This window comes from Triplophysa rosa, linkage group LG24 (genome assembly GCF_024868665.1).
Source record: "Triplophysa rosa linkage group LG24, Trosa_1v2, whole genome shotgun sequence".
Classification (NCBI taxonomy): Eukaryota; Metazoa; Chordata; class Actinopteri; order Cypriniformes; family Nemacheilidae; genus Triplophysa; species Triplophysa rosa.
The window spans coordinates 2,322,522-2,337,524 of NC_079913.1; the positions used below are offsets into that span (position 1 = coordinate 2,322,522).

General features: G+C 37.9%; 2 protein-coding genes and 1 pseudogene across 3 annotated transcripts; all 3 read right to left on the minus strand.

The window, feature by feature from the left end:
* Window positions 1-6,230: 6,230 nt before the first annotated feature.
* On the minus strand, window positions 6,231-8,352 carry LOC130547479 (hemagglutinin/amebocyte aggregation factor-like; annotated as a pseudogene).
* A 277-nt stretch (window positions 8,353-8,629) lies between these two features.
* On the minus strand, window positions 8,630-10,181 carry LOC130547972 (hemagglutinin/amebocyte aggregation factor-like). Its single transcript, XM_057324371.1, has 4 exons — window positions 10,009-10,181; window positions 9,688-9,876; window positions 9,461-9,613; window positions 8,630-9,244 (listed from the first exon to the last, which is right to left on the minus strand). The coding sequence occupies exons 2-4, from the start codon at window positions 9,846-9,848 to the stop codon at window positions 9,199-9,201; spliced, it is 360 nt and encodes a 119-aa protein (XP_057180354.1). The 5' UTR covers window positions 9,849-9,876; window positions 10,009-10,181; the 3' UTR covers window positions 8,630-9,198.
* Window positions 10,182-10,900: 719 nt separating this feature from the next.
* Window positions 10,901-15,003, minus strand: mapk12b (mitogen-activated protein kinase 12b). Of its 2 annotated transcripts, none has more exons than XM_057324108.1 (12): window positions 14,993-15,003; window positions 13,712-13,836; window positions 13,542-13,600; window positions 13,330-13,441; window positions 13,198-13,227; window positions 12,887-12,934; window positions 12,660-12,774; window positions 12,428-12,499; window positions 11,994-12,073; window positions 11,798-11,876; window positions 11,532-11,705; window positions 10,901-11,347 (listed from the first exon to the last, which is right to left on the minus strand). In XM_057324108.1, exons 1-12 carry the CDS (start codon window positions 14,997-14,999, stop codon window positions 11,271-11,273), a joined length of 978 nt encoding a protein of 325 aa, XP_057180091.1. In that variant the 5' UTR covers window positions 15,000-15,003; the 3' UTR covers window positions 10,901-11,270. The 2 variants fall into 2 exon arrangements, with proteins under 2 accessions (XP_057180091.1, XP_057180089.1); XM_057324106.1 differs by lacking the exon at window positions 14,993-15,003 and adding an exon at window positions 14,533-14,980 and having other exon boundaries at window positions 13,712-13,841.

A 15,003-nucleotide genomic window follows, 5' to 3' on the forward strand; every position in this document is an offset into this window, starting at 1 on the left:
TCGTTTTTGCAAGACGGGGCCTGAATGTGTTCAGCGTCAACATTTATAAGATAAATGCCTCCGCCACTCCCTTCTGGCGCTCGGAGTTGCCGAGCAGATTCCCTTAATATTCCAACATAAACATTTGTATTATACAGCAAACAAGACAAAGTGTCAGCCCAGCGTGGGTGTTGACATATGAGTGTTTGGAAAAGACAAAGACGTTTGTGTTTCCGATTTCTTAAACTTATAAACCTCTAAACATACATAAAGAGAGGAGCGGTAGATGTACATTGTTCGCCCTAATACAGCGCTTTGGAATAATCTGGCCGTAAATCAAAAGACAACTGCTTGAGTCATACGCAGATACGATACTGTTTACTGTACGTACACGTGCGTGTTTCTCTGCACGATGCTTTTGTGTATCTTAGAAGGGTTTTAGATTTTCACCTTTTGGGATGTCTGCAGAGTTGAGACTGTTTTAAAAAATATAATCCAGAAGCCATATACTGTAGATTATCATAAAGATTGAGCTATGATTTGTTCACACTGCGTTTGGTAAATGTTGGAAAGAAATCCTGCCATTATGGGACTATGTGAAACTCCTTTTCCACACCCTCTCTCTTTCTTTCTTTCTTTCTTTCTTTCTTTCTTTCTTTCTTTCTTTCTTTCTTTCTTTCTTTCTTTCTTTCTTTCTTTCTTTCTTTCTTTCTTTTAATTCAACCCCATTTCTGCTTTTTGGCCTCAAACTACACAACACGTCCTTACAAAGTCCTGCCTTCACTCTTTATTCACACTATGCCCCTTTAGACTTTAGAACTGTTCTTTCATAGGCCTCTCTCTCTCTCCAGTCATCTGACTGTCTGGCACTCCGCCTCGCCGGCAGATTTAGCCGAGCGCCGTGGCAACGTGCAGTTTGCCATGTCCTCCTGTCGCCACGGGAACCAGCTGCAGAGAAACACAGCGAAGCTGGGTCAACGTGGCCTCACGCAAATTCATTCAGGAACCTTCTATGAAAAATGTCCAAATACAGTATAGACGCTGTGAGGTTTACTGTAAACAGAGCCTCGATTTTTCCCCTCCTCCAGTTTCTCATAATACTCACTGTACAGCAGTACGATGAAACTTCTGAGATTCTGAGAAGCATTAAATGTTACATTTCAAACAAATATTAATGATGAATTATTAACTTTGAAGGTAACCCATAAGAAAGAAAAACACAGACGAGGTCTCTTTAACGTGTGTATTACTTCTTAGAGAGATTAAATGGAGAGCAAATGGAAACTTTTGATTTAATCCCCTGCATGCGTCTCAAGGCCTTCTTAATGAAATCTCAGAAATGTAAGATTTTAACAATGTCTCAAAGTGAGCTTAGATTTGACAAGTCTGCAATTCAATATTATTGAAGATCTCAATATGAACTCAAACAGTTCTCATCAAAATTACTCAATATTATCTACATTCATTTAACACCTCCATACTGCTTGTGTATACAAACAATTGTCTCATTTGTTTCTGTTTTTCTTTCTTCTAAACAAATTTAGGAGAAACAACCGATACACACATGGGTAAGTGGCACATACATTTGTCTTGAATATTAAAAAGCAAGACATTATTTGTTTTTCGATTCTTTTGTATCATTTAAAAAAGAGTTTCCTTTTACTTGTGATCCAAAACTCAAGTTCTGCCTGTAAATTAGAGGCTACAAAGAATTATTTTGAGATGTTGAAAACATCTTAGCACACACAAGCTGTGTTCTTAGAGAACATTTAGGTGTTTTATGTCAACTAAAGAACAACAACAAAAAAGAATTTTAGTTACAGTCAGATCACAATTGAATCTGAATCAATAAGGTGTGAGAATTCTCATATTTTATTTCTTTACTTTCAAGACATGTGTAATCAGATGCACCTCTGTTGCAAGAGTGTACTCGTGTCAGAATCACCGGCAGAAGCCAACTCACTTCACAGTCTGCCAACTTGAGTTCCCCTTGGGAAACCTTGAAATTATGACCCGGGCTAAAAATGGTCTCCCCTCTGAGTCAGTACATGCTTTCAAATATCATAAGTTGAAACCAAAGCCGAAGTGTCTTTTGTTTACATCTTCACTTATAGACTTAACACACTCCTTCATCCAAAGCACGAAAAAACTGCTAGTGACTGTCTTATAATGCGTTCGTGCACACGAGAGTCTGAACTTACTCAGCCACCTGGTAATGATCCAGAATCATTAGCAGACGGGTTCTGCTTCATCTCAAAGCTATCACACCGGACATGTTCACCCAAGATGGAGAGCGGGGTTGTTTAATGCAAACAAATAATGTGCTCGATAATTTAGTTGTGGAGTCTGATAAGCTATAAATCGCGAATACGCACAGGAAAATGTTTGAGACAGGTGTGTTCGTAAATCACAAATAAAAATGATAATACAGTTGAATTGTATTAGAATGGCAGAGGATGTGCAACTCCTTTTCATGTTTAAAATAAGTTTCATTGTAATGACACCAAACTTATCTCAATCTATTTAAATTAGGCCTACTTTTCATTATTTTTACTATATATAAATGATTAAATGATCTATTTAAAGTGGGAGGGCTGTCAAATGATTAATCGCAATAGCATCCAGAATAAAAGTTTATGTTACATAATATTTGTCTGTGTACTGTGCATATTCATTTTGTGTTTAAAAACATGCACATGTATATATATATATATATATATATTTAGGAAAAATGATATGTATTTATTTGTTTACCAATAATTCATATTATTTAAATAAATGTTTATTCATTTTTATATTTTTCTTAAATATATGCATGTATGTGTATGTTTTTAAAAATACAAAATTAATATGCACAGTACAGAGACACACATTATGTAAACATTTATTCTGGATGCGATTTATCACAATTCATCGTTTGACAGCATTAAAGCTATCAGAGCAAGTCACTCCTTACAAAATTTGTAAAAGTTTTTTTCTCTCACTGTCGTCAATACTGATTTTTTATATGCTTTTTATGACATCATTCTGCATAAATATGAATACTAGATTCCACGCTCGACCGCTCCAGACACATCGCCATCTTGGAACAGTCAACATTTAAGTTGCTATCATCAATCACAGTAAAAAAAATCAACGAGTTTTCCAAGATGCCACGTGGTGCAGCTTTTTTCTGTGAAAACCGCCAACATTTAAGTTTGGTAACAAATGGGATAAATTTTCACAGTTGGGAATGTGTTGGTTCATGTTTTATATGTTTTAATTTAGTTTGTTAGCTAACGCCGTTTAATGGAAATTACCTCAACACTCTAAACAAAGCTGCACACTTCAATGCACTTCAATGTGTCTTTAAAGCAACCAATCAGAATGAGGTGATAATAAAATAATCAACTCAGCATGCAGAAGCCCTCCTGGAGACAAAGGCTGATGATGTCATACTCTGTATGTGTGTGTGTGTACCGGATGCCATATCTCAGCTGATGTGTATACGTATATACTGTAGTGTGAGACGCACATAGGTCGACCACACACACACACACACACGCACGCTTGCATTTGTTGGCTGCAAAGTTTGTGTGGTGCCACCCAGACAATCAGGTTATTTAAACAGCGTGGCCTACAAATAGGCCTACAAATAGAAGGGCGCTTTCTCTTTCTCAAGCGCACACACACATTTTCAGAATGGGGAGTGTGATGGAGGGGTAGAGGGAGGTACTGAGATCAGACAGGCTCTGCAGCTGTGGGTCTACGTGAGTCCTGGCAGGGACACACTCTCGCTCTTTCTCATTCACTCTCTCGCTCTCTCTCCTTCCTCCCCTTCACTCCCTGGCATCAGTTCCTTTATTCTCCCCATTATTTTTTCAGTTTCTCGCCTCATTCAGTGTCGCACCCCCCTAAACTCCCATGAGACCTTGACAATGAGAGATGTTTCACTTTAAGCGCGATATCCGAGACTTGTGAAAAGGCACTGAGAGGCATGGGAACCAGCTTCCAAGCGCAGATGCAGACGTACTTGCAAAGAAATCTACTTTATAGGCCCAAAAATGACTTTTACAAGAACGTGCTGTATATAGAGACACAATGACTTCTGTTAAAAGATTTCTGAAAGAGAACTGTGATATAGGACAGTTATCCGTTATATTATTGGGCTGCTTTTTCATGTGTGTCGCTGTCTGCTGATGTTCCTGTTTATAATGGGCCCAGTCACACTGACAGACGTGTTGTCTTAGTGAGCAGTGTGTGGATATCAGCTCTCGTTCAGCCGGATACACACTGGCCGTGAACCAGACTCCTCTGTTCCACGTTCCACCTGCTAGACATACACCAGCACGACCATCTGCAGCATTCTGCAACCTGCTTCCTTCAAAATGCACAAAAACACAATCTGTCTCTTTGCTAGTTTGTTTCTCAGCACATGTGTCTTGCTAAATATTAAGTTCTATTCAAGGTCAGTTTAAAAGACTCCGAGCAGAGGGAGGGAAAACAGAAAATAGAGATAGAGATAAAAAGAAAGCGTCGATGAATGCGATTGTAAAGCCAGGGACGGGGCAAAGAGGGCTTTCTGAAATAAAACAATGCCGCTGAAAAGAGTTAATGATTCAAGGGGCTGCTGTAGTAGTTTATATGCACTGGTTTTAAACGTGACTGTGCATTACCAATCCAAACTAAATCTGTACTGCCCCCTTGTGGTCAGTGTTTGAAATGAGCTCTTCAAATTTAGACACGTTGCATACTTTCAATCATTTTTTAGTTGATATTAGTTTATTTGTAATAAATAAAATAAAATTATTGTGAAATGTATTATTAGGCAAATTTGCATGAGTATTTATTGTAGAGTAGCCTACTATAATCAGTTGATCATAACCCCAGGGAAGTAAACTTATTTCATTCTTTAATGTAATTAATAATGTAATCGTTTTTAATTGATTGTGTATTTTATTCGTAATAAACAAATAAATAAACAAATAAAACATATTGTGAAGTATCATTGGGCGATTTTACCCCAGGGGAATAAACTTATTCACCTGCTGACCGAATGGCGTTTTTTTTTGTTGGTTATTTAGAAAATATCAGATGCCTTAAAAGACAAACAATAAACATGTTTATTCTACTACATTAATATATATATTTTTTTATGTAGGCTACTTTAGGCTACATAGTCTGGCACAGGGATAGTGGGTTCCCTTTCTAAACGAAGTTCATGCAGCGCTGCGCAGACTGATCGACGTATGACATCAGTATCGCGAGAGCTGTACTGTCAAGAGCTGCTCTCTCGCGATACTTTGTTACCATACGACGATCGGTTTGCACACGGCTACACGAAGTCGGATACACCTGAACACACCTGACGTTTAATTAAGCTAAAAAAATTATACATTTCATGACCACATGACTTTTGCTCACCGATCAGCCGTCACTCCCCAAACACGCGCAGGTGTTTCTAAAGCCGTGCTGGGTAGGTTAGCCAACATATACTGTAGGCCTATGTGTGTAACGTTAATGTCACATTTAATACACATTTAAAATGCACAGAGCGGGTTATAAATTAAATGAGCATTTGCAATTATGTCAATCCTAAACGGAAAAATGTAACGTTAAACAGCAGAGCCGTTATGTGATGATGTCACTTTGCGGATAACTTAGATTGCGCCAGGGGAATTTCCTCTAAAAGATCGCTTTGTCTAAAGTTATTTAAGTAAAACAATGTCTGCCGTAACTGTTAAATCACTCGAAGACATTTAAACACCGTGCTGTATATCATAAATAACATTAAACCCAAGTTAACTATCGTGTCAACTACAACTATGTAAGGACGCAAAGCCTTGTGGTAGTTGTAGTTCTTATTTTCAATTGGTCAACCACGAGTTTTAATCATTAATCATTGAACTACAATTCAAAATCATTTAAATAAAAATGTATTTCCTGAGGAAACGTGTAGGCTACCTCGAAAGTATAGCTGTAGTGTCAGATGTGCCCTGGCATGCACTGTAGGCTATAGCAGCTTCAAGGCATTAAAAATATTTCACGGTATTCTTTTAATTTTTGTTTTGTCTGTTTCAGCAGTTTATGCCGTCTCCAATCACCCCATCTCTGCTCTGTCATAAGTGATATCTGGAGGAACCGGAGAAGACTGATCTCATAAGGTAGGCTATAGTAAATTAAAAAAGAAGGAAGAACTCATCAAATTTGCAATTTAAAATTAATGCATGGACAGAATGAAAAATGTTGGGCACTTGAACACAAAACAGCTTTTATTGTGCAGATGGGTTTACACAAAGTGTCAGAACATTTTTTTTACTAAGATACTGTATACATAAAACAAAACTATTTTGTATGAAGACGAGCTATAAGGGGGCATGTGATTGTCATCTACAACAACAATCACTGTTAATACAATTTTTTTCAAATGTCAGTTATGAGAGAACCCATGTGTCAACAAATTTATTTTGCGCAGTACATGTATTTCCAACATCGATCTCTAGGTAACAGGCATAATATTAGTGAGTATCAAAGTAAACTATTGTTATTTCACTTTCTAGAGGAATCTGAATTAAAGAATATATTTTATATATAAAAAATATATAAGGTAACTTTCTCAAACTGTGGACAGCTGTACTTACTCATAACGAGCTCAGGTGAATTTTATAAGTCTGTCTTCCTGTTTGTTGCTATGGAACTCCCCATTCCCATAAGAATAATGTTTGTCGGGCACGTAAAGGTGAATTGTTCATCAAAACAGTTTACGTAAGGGGACCAGAAGCATTCTGAGCTAGCGAAGAAGGTCTCTTCACAGCCAATGTCCCACAGTCTGTCTTCATAATGATTATGATGTTTGCTTTTTGCTTTCATCAGAAGTGAAACCTTATTTTCTGCCTGAAACTACCTGATGATTTCTTTTAGAAGAGGAGATTTCTTTTCACTGGACTTTCTGCTTACCTCTTTATGCAAGATATTGACTGAGTGTTGTTGGGTGAAGTGAAGCTGAATGTTGTACTGAGTGAAACTGAGTGGCGGCATGCATACGTGTCTTTTTGCATTAGCGTTGCGTGCATTCGCATTTATAATACATCCGTCTGAGCGGCCAAAGTGTCCGTTCCAGCCCCAAGCTATAGCGGCCCACCGGGAAAACTTACAGGTACATATGCAGTCTCAGATTTAGCATTAATCACGTTACATGTTTCTATGTTTATTTCACTTTTGAATGCAAATACTAATATGTGAAAATCTCAGTACTGCACTTGGGAACAGAATTTATACTTCCAGCGTTGGTCTCTGAAAACAAGAAAACAGGCATCACATGGGTAAATATTGAAATGTGAATTGATTATTTTTGTGTAATGTTTTCACTGTGTATCGAAACCTCTCATTTACAGTTATCTTGTTCAAGACAAACCAGAGGAATTCATGAAAATGTGATAATCACCATCCATTCAGAATTAGATTATGAAATGTTGAAATATTGCGATACTCACTCATGTTTATTTTCATGGTAGCTTTCAGCGCCCACCAGGTAGTTATGGTTAGGTACGGTCCAATGGAAAGCCTTGTCGAACCAGTTCACATATGTCGTCCACTGACAGTCTGTATTACAGTAACCGCTGCTTCTACAGCAGTAAAACTGCCACCTGTGTGAAAACATGGTATTGGGATCAGCTCGAGTGAATTGAAGTTTGATTTTAGAGCAGATATATAAGCTCACCGCCTGTCCTCGTGTTTGTTGCTATGGTAGCTGCTCATTCCTGAAACGACGTGGTCTGATGGGCACTCATAGTTGAGTTTCTGATCAAAATTGTTCACGTAAGTGGTCCAGAAACATTCTGCGGTGGCATAAATGTGCGCTTACAGCCAAACTCCCACATTCTGTCCTCGTGATGGTTATTATGTTGGCTTGATGAAAAATATATTTAAAAAAAACAAATCAGTTGGTTCTACAACTCTCATAATCCATAATGTTTTAATGATCAAACAACAAGACATAAAATGTAATCTCATGATTTACCTTTTGATGTATGAAATGGACCCTCCTGGAGGGCAGGCAAAATTTTAATCCTGATCATAGCCATTTTCCCAGCGTAGCTCTGTGGAATTTATTGTAGAAAATACTTGAATACTTTTCTTTAGCAGACATTCTCACAGTGCTGCCAAACACTTTATTTCACAGTGCAAGCATAGAAGTTACCTTGTCCATTGACCAACAGTTCAGCCAAAATCAGAAAGAGAGCAGCTCTTCTCGTGGTGTGAAGTGGTTTCAAGAGCTCACAAAATATGCTGCCTAAGAAGACAAGTGTGCAACTTTTATAAAGTCCTCAGGGTCACAATGTGGAGCTGATTTCAAGGGTATTGCTCATCCTTGCTAAAAAAAACACTTTTCATTGTTAATTTTTAACTCTGATAGTAACAGAATTTTCTCTTGTAGCTGTCAACATAATCTATTTGTATTGGGTGTTATGCTGAGAACTGCTGGTGAAGTGTTTGACGAAGATTGACCCACATTAATTAATAATTAGGTAGCCATAATACATGAACAGATCAATAATTTCTTATCATATTTATTTACTGTGGAATCAAAAACCTTGGCCCGAGATAGCTGAGATAGGGTCCCGTCCTTCCCAAAGCCCAGTAGGGATAAGCAGTGTACAGAATAGGTGGATGTTGATGTCACTTATTGATCTATAGGAATGTTTCCTGTTTCTATAGCTCAGTTGGTTTAGCAGTTTTTATGGGTTAGATATTCGAAAAACCCAGTGACTAATAATGATTTATGGCAAAAAATAAAATCACGAAACATGGAGATATGATGTTTCAGCAGGACAGCAGTGATATACTGTATGTAAATGTAAACTTTTTGTATCCGGCACTGTAGCCTTTTTGCTATTGGTCTTAGTAATAAGAAATGTTTTGATTTGTACACTCAGATATCGAGAAAATAGTATAGGTGCATATTAAACATTAAACATTACAGGCGATGTTCTAGTTTTTTGCTCTACGACGACAATATCAATAAAACTGTTCAGATTTCAGTTTTGTGGGGTTTAAATGATTTGTGATTTGGACAATATTTTTAAAAATCCATTTTCATGTAGGCACATCTGTTGACATCTACACTTATTACAGGTACATCTATAATGTCTCAGATCGGATTTAATAAAAACATTAATCGCATCCCATTTTTTCATCTTTATTGTTCCTTTTAAATGTGAGTAGTAATGTGTGAGGATCTCAGCATTGCATTTGGGAACAGAACTTGTACATCCAGCGCCGATCTCTGTAAACAGAATAGGCATCACAAGAGTAAATGTTGAAATTTGAATTATTTTTGCATTTTTTATGATGTTTTCACTGCCTGTGAAAAGCAAAACATCTCATTTACAGTCTTGTTAAAGACAAGAAAAAGCAGGGAAATCTGGTGTCATAAAATTTCTGATAATCGTCATTCATAAAGAATTAGATGATGTTTATGTGCAGATATTGCGATACTCACTCATGTTTATTTTCATGGTAGCTTTCAGCGCCCACCAGGTAGTTATGGTTAGGTACGGTCCAATGGAAAGCCTCTTCAAACCAGTTCACATATGTCGTCCACTGACAGTCTGTATTACAGTAACCGCTGCTTCTACAGCAGTAAAACTGCCACCTGTGTGAAAACATGGTATTGGGATCAGCTCGAGTGAATTGAAGTTTGATTTTAGAGCAGATATATAAGCTTACCGCCTGTCCTCGTGTTTGTTGCTATGGTAGCTGCTCATTCCTGAAACGACGTGGTTTGATGGGCACTCGTAGGTGAATTTCTCGTCAAAGTCGTTCACGTAAGGCGTCCAGAAACATTCTGTGCCGGCATCAAAAGTGTGCTTACAGCCAAACTCCCACATTCTGTCCTCATAATCGTTGTGATGTTGGCTTTGGTTTCATAGGAACATTGAAACAGACAATTATAAAGATGTTTTTTGCTCAGCTTTGACCACATTATCATAATGTTTATATAGTCAAACAAGCCTTACAGTTTCATTTGCTGATTGACCCTTTATTCACCTTTTTATGTAGGATATTGACTGTCCTGGGGGGCAGGCAAAACTTAGATTCTCATCATAGCCATTTTCCCAATGTGGCTCTGTGTAGTTTAAATGTAGAAAATAGAACGTTTACAGTGAATCAAGCTGTAAATATCACCTCAATCAATTTGCTGCCAGTTATTATTGTGCTCACCTTGTCCGTTGACCAAGACTCCAGCAAACAGCAGAAATAGAGCAGCTGTTCTCATGGCGTTTTCGGTGTTTCAGGAGCTCATAAAACATTTGAGAAGAAAAATGTGCAGCTTATATAAAGACCCCTGAAACTCAAGGTCATATGTAACAGGTTGTGGGTTCTGGTTTTGTTTGAACAGGTGGGGCTGATTATTTCAAGGTGATGCACTGGTTAGTTTATTTAGTATTATGTGTTAATGCAGTGAACTAACAATAAACAATTGATTTCACAACATTTATTAATCTTTGCTAATCTTACTAAACACAAATCCTACTGTTCATTGATTACTCGCATCAGTTCATTTTGAAAATTGATTTTAAAATTTGTAGGTTTTAGGTATTGTTTTAACTATAAATGCTGCTCATTCAATATTACTTTGATTAAGTTTATTGTAAAGTGTTACCTTTACATTACTACGTTCCTTATGGTTTTAAAGCATTTTGTCATTGTTAACATTGGGCAGAGTTTAGCCGGTGACATGCCTGGCGGGTGGCCATGATTCTTTGTTAATTTTTCACCTGATAGTAAAGGGAATTTTGTTTTGTATAGCTGTCAACATCTATGTCTATTTGTACTTGGCCATATGTTGGCACTGCTGGTGATGTTTGTAAAGAACTTTTGCTTAAATACAAATTGGCCATAGTAGCTAAATAGGAAAAAAGTCAATTAAACAAAAAACAAACACAAGATTATTTTTATTAATAAAAAATGTGCTAGACATTATTTACAATCTATTCACAGCAAAATAGGTCACATCCACTCTCACAGTGTATACACTGTAAATGTTAATTTGACATTTTTTTAACACTGGCGATTTTGCTGTGTTGCATTAATGAACTGTGCAGTAAATAAAAGAATAATACCGGCACACATTTGCCTTTTTAAATCTCTTAAGAGTTATTTGACTTTGTAACAATATTGTTACTGAGCAACATTGTATCAAAACGTCTTAAAGCTCATATTCCTTCCATTTCTGTTCTCTTTCTCTCTCTCACACACGCACAGATAGTGCTGGATTATTAATCTCTCAGTCTTGTATGTGTGTCCACTCAAAGACATGTTTCTCTGGAGTCTCTGATCTCTGTGATGGGTGGTTGAAATGACAGGATCTCTGTAAACGTGTGACCTGCACAGGAGAAACAGAGATCACAGTATATTAAAGCTGCCAGAATGAAACATCAACTGACTAATTGGGGGATATAGATTTGCCTTTTAAGCGCCCCCTTGTGGAAACCGGCTACGTATTGTTGGAAAGCATTAATAGCTAGAAAATTGAGTGGTTAAAACCCCTCCCATGACCCCTTTCGTACGTTTCCATTGGTCCAAGGGCAGTTCCATGTTATCCATGGAGTGGTCGTACGGTAACGCCTCCGTCTCTTCCTCGGGTTCTCTGAACTCGGTGAACAGGGGGAGCTCAAGAGCTTCTGCGGCACTGACGCGTTTTTCTGGATCTAGAACCAGCATTCGTTCTAGAGCACCCACCGCTGACAAGACACAAAACATTTCCGAGTATGCAAGAGTATTCTGAGATTGTCGTTTTTCTGTTATAATATAGCAAAGGAGAGAAACGGCTTACCTTCTGAGCTAGCCTTAAAGAAAATTGTGTTTAAGTCTTTCTTTGGTACTTTAGGTAAACCTCTAATGTAGTTTTTGGCCTGGGTTAACGGAAGAAGAAAAAGCATGTGCATTAATTGTACATGTATGCAGTTGTGTGCACATGTATGTGATGGATTGGTCTTTCTGGGCTCTCTCGGGGTCAGTTATACACTCACGTCTTGGCTTTGTAGTTTCATAACGAAATCCTGTGCTGGCGTGCCTGTGATTTTCATGATTTCTCTCAGCTGGTCCAGATCTTAAGTCTTGGTCAAGGATTTAGTGGAAAAGTGGATACAGTACAGAGCCTGTTGTGCAGTTAAAACTTTCGAAAGAAAGTGAGCATAGTGCTTACGATGCCAAAGTTAGGGGTTAATTTCCTAGCGGGAATTTAGGCCTACGTATTGATAAAAGGTATAGTTTGAATGCACTACATGTATGGATAAAAGCATCTGGCGAATGCATAAAAGACGTTCAGGTATTCACCAGCAAACAAGGAAATAGTATGGTACCATGATATATGTAAACTTGTGCTTTTTCATAAGACTTATTTAAATTGAACATCAGAAGAATATTGGCCCTATAGCAGAAACAATGTTGCTGAAAAAGATACGATCATTTCCTTTGAAAAGTGGCCTCCCATGTAACATCTCTGCCATGATGCAGCCGACTGACCAGATGTCAACTAAAAATGGAAAAAAAATCTATTCATTATATATCTATAAATTAATAAAAATGTAATTGTGATGTATCACCAGTGACATCTAGTGGTTAAGCCTCTAAATAACAACATTTGTATCTGTGTAGGAATGTGTCTTGACTTTTTACACAAAAGTGTCTCTCACCTGTTTGTGAGTAGTGCATCCAGTTCAGGATAACCTCAGGTGCTCTGTACCAGCGAGTCACAACATAACCCGTCATTTCTGAATCTGCCTGTCGTGCAAGTCCAAAGTCAAGGATCTGCATCAAAAACATAGAATTGTATATTATATATACATGTATGAAATATGTGAAACTTCAGGATGTAACGCAACAAGGAGACACTCTTTATAAACATTACAGTATAAAATACCTTTAGCTCACAATCCTGGTTCACTGCCAAATTTCCTGGTTTTAGATCCTGAGGAAGGACAACCCAAAATGGAAAATGACCATAAACACAAACATTTATAGAGTGATAAGAAGCAAACAGTTGATCTTTTTATTTTATAAACTCAAAGACTTTGGAAAGGTTCTAAGAGAAACATGCCTCCATCAATTCTCAGACATGTTGAAAGAACAGAAAAAAGAAGAGATGGACAGAGGATGATTGAATGTCGGGCTTGAATGAAGTGGTCACCCAACCCCCTCTGTGCATCTTATTAAACTCTAGAGGTCACATACCCTGTGAATGATCCCGGCTGAATGAATGTACTGTGGAAAGGCAGATAGAGAGAGCAAAAGAGAGATTTATAGACACCATAAAGCTATAAACAAGTGCACTGGGCTTCACAAATCTGTGTGTCTGTGTCGAACCTTCAGTCCCCTCAATATTTGATAGACCAAAAACTGGATCCTGTCCTCTGACAGTCTCTCCATCTTCATCAGTTTCCCCAGATCCGTGCCCATATACGGCATCACAAGGTAACTGAGAAAGATTAAACAACATCAACTGCTGTTTCATTGCTTGGAAAAAAACATTTTCTGAAATTGAAATTTGCCTTAACATTGAGGAAAAATTTACTCACAAGTCCTGAAATCTGTCCAACAAGATTTCTGATGTAAAAACATCCAGTAGCCCAATAACCTGTGCAACAGAAAGTTTGAAAATTGAAGTTAAATGTTAGAAAGTGTGTTAATTTAGCAAAAGTGGCATCTTAGGAAAACCATTAGTAAAAGGTAGGTGTTGTTTACATACATTCTCATGTTTCATATGTTTGAGGAGTCGCAGTTCTCTGTAAGCACGTTTGGCAAACAGTCTGGACTGAAACGGTCGGTGGAGCTTCTTGATGGCCACACGCACTCCCGTCTTGCGATCAATGGCTGAACTTTGAACATATTGAGAAGAGTAAGATGTCAATACTTCACACATTTTCCTAAAACACCTCTCACACTTTCCTATACAAAACCACTCCCCGGTAGTAAATAGTATGGACACTGTCCACAAAAAAAACATTACAAGGTCATTTGTAAGAATCGCATGAAACATCTCCATGTTTGATGTATGAATCTAAGGACACCAACATATGGTCCGAACGAGATATTTCGATAGTGCGTAATGCGCACCAAGCGAAACAGTTGTAACTTAAAAAACTTAGTGGACATTGGAGAAGTCTTTTAAAACACAGACTGAAGACCAGTTGAATGTCTTTATTTCGTCAACTTCTGCTTGTTAAGCACAGACAATGACTCCAGCGGGAGGCTTTGTTATGTGAGCCCTTGTCTTGCAATGGGAGAAACGTTTGCAAGAGAATTCGCCGTTGTTGAAATGGATATGCCACGGGGATTTAATTTAAGAAGAAAGTGTTGAAAACATGGCTGAAGGACTAAAAAATAATGCAATTTTGCGTTTGTTTTGCGCAACATCCATTAGAAATATTTTCTTTTCTCAATAAAGCATTGCGTTCTGCTTAACCAAATAGCCCAAACATAACGACAACGTTTTAGCCATTTGGACCTAAATAAAAACGTTTTCTTCAAATAGAAATGTAAACTTTTAAATATTGAGAATGTATTTACCAAACCGTCCCGTATGCTCCGGTTCCTATTTGGATGAGATCTCTGTGTCTCTCCGGTACGTCCCAAACGGTCCTGTTTATCTCCTGGCGACAAAATCCAGCCCTGATTCGGAGCGACATTTTTAAAGTTTCAAAGAATGTATTTCACGTTTTAAAGCGCTTCAATTTTTTACGTGCTCATGATTTGATGGTATTTTGGTAAAAAGAACTCCGAGAGGGAGCGCAAGGCGAGCCCAAGTTGGAGAGCGGCTGGCGAGTTTGGGGGAGTTTCACAGTTTCCACAGTACGCACGGGAGACGCGCAGCAGTTCACATGTTTAACAAGACGCACAACATGTGCCTAAAATTCCTAAAGTGTGTAGTTCAATCCAGTTTCATTTAGTACCTAAAATTGAATAACTCTTAATAAAGTGTCATGAAACCCACATTCAAATAGTTGCGCAAATTCACATTATTACGCACACAGCATGCAG

Excerpts from the sequence above, each read along its gene's own strand:
- LOC130547972 (XM_057324371.1), bottom strand. The coding sequence starts at position 9,848 with ATGTGGGAGTTTGGCTGTAAGCACACTTTTGATGCCGGCACAGAATGT. Across the intron at positions 9,614-9,687 it reads AACAAACACGAGGACAGGCG|GTGGCAGTTTTACTGCTGTA; the intron begins GTAAGCTTATAT and ends GTTTTCACACAG. Across the intron at positions 9,245-9,460 it reads TACCATGAAAATAAACATGA|AGATCGGCGCTGGATGTACA; the intron begins GTGAGTATCGCA and ends TTCTGTTTACAG.
- mapk12b (XM_057324106.1), bottom strand. The coding sequence starts at position 14,651 with ATGTCGCTCCGAATCAGGGCTGGATTTTGTCGCCAGGAGATAAACAGG. Across the intron at positions 13,842-14,532 it reads GGAGCATACGGGACGGTTTG|TTCAGCCATTGATCGCAAGA; the intron begins GTAAATACATTC and ends ATATGTTCAAAG. Across the intron at positions 13,601-13,711 it reads AACATATGAAACATGAGAAT|GTTATTGGGCTACTGGATGT; the intron begins GTATGTAAACAA and ends TCTGTTGCACAG.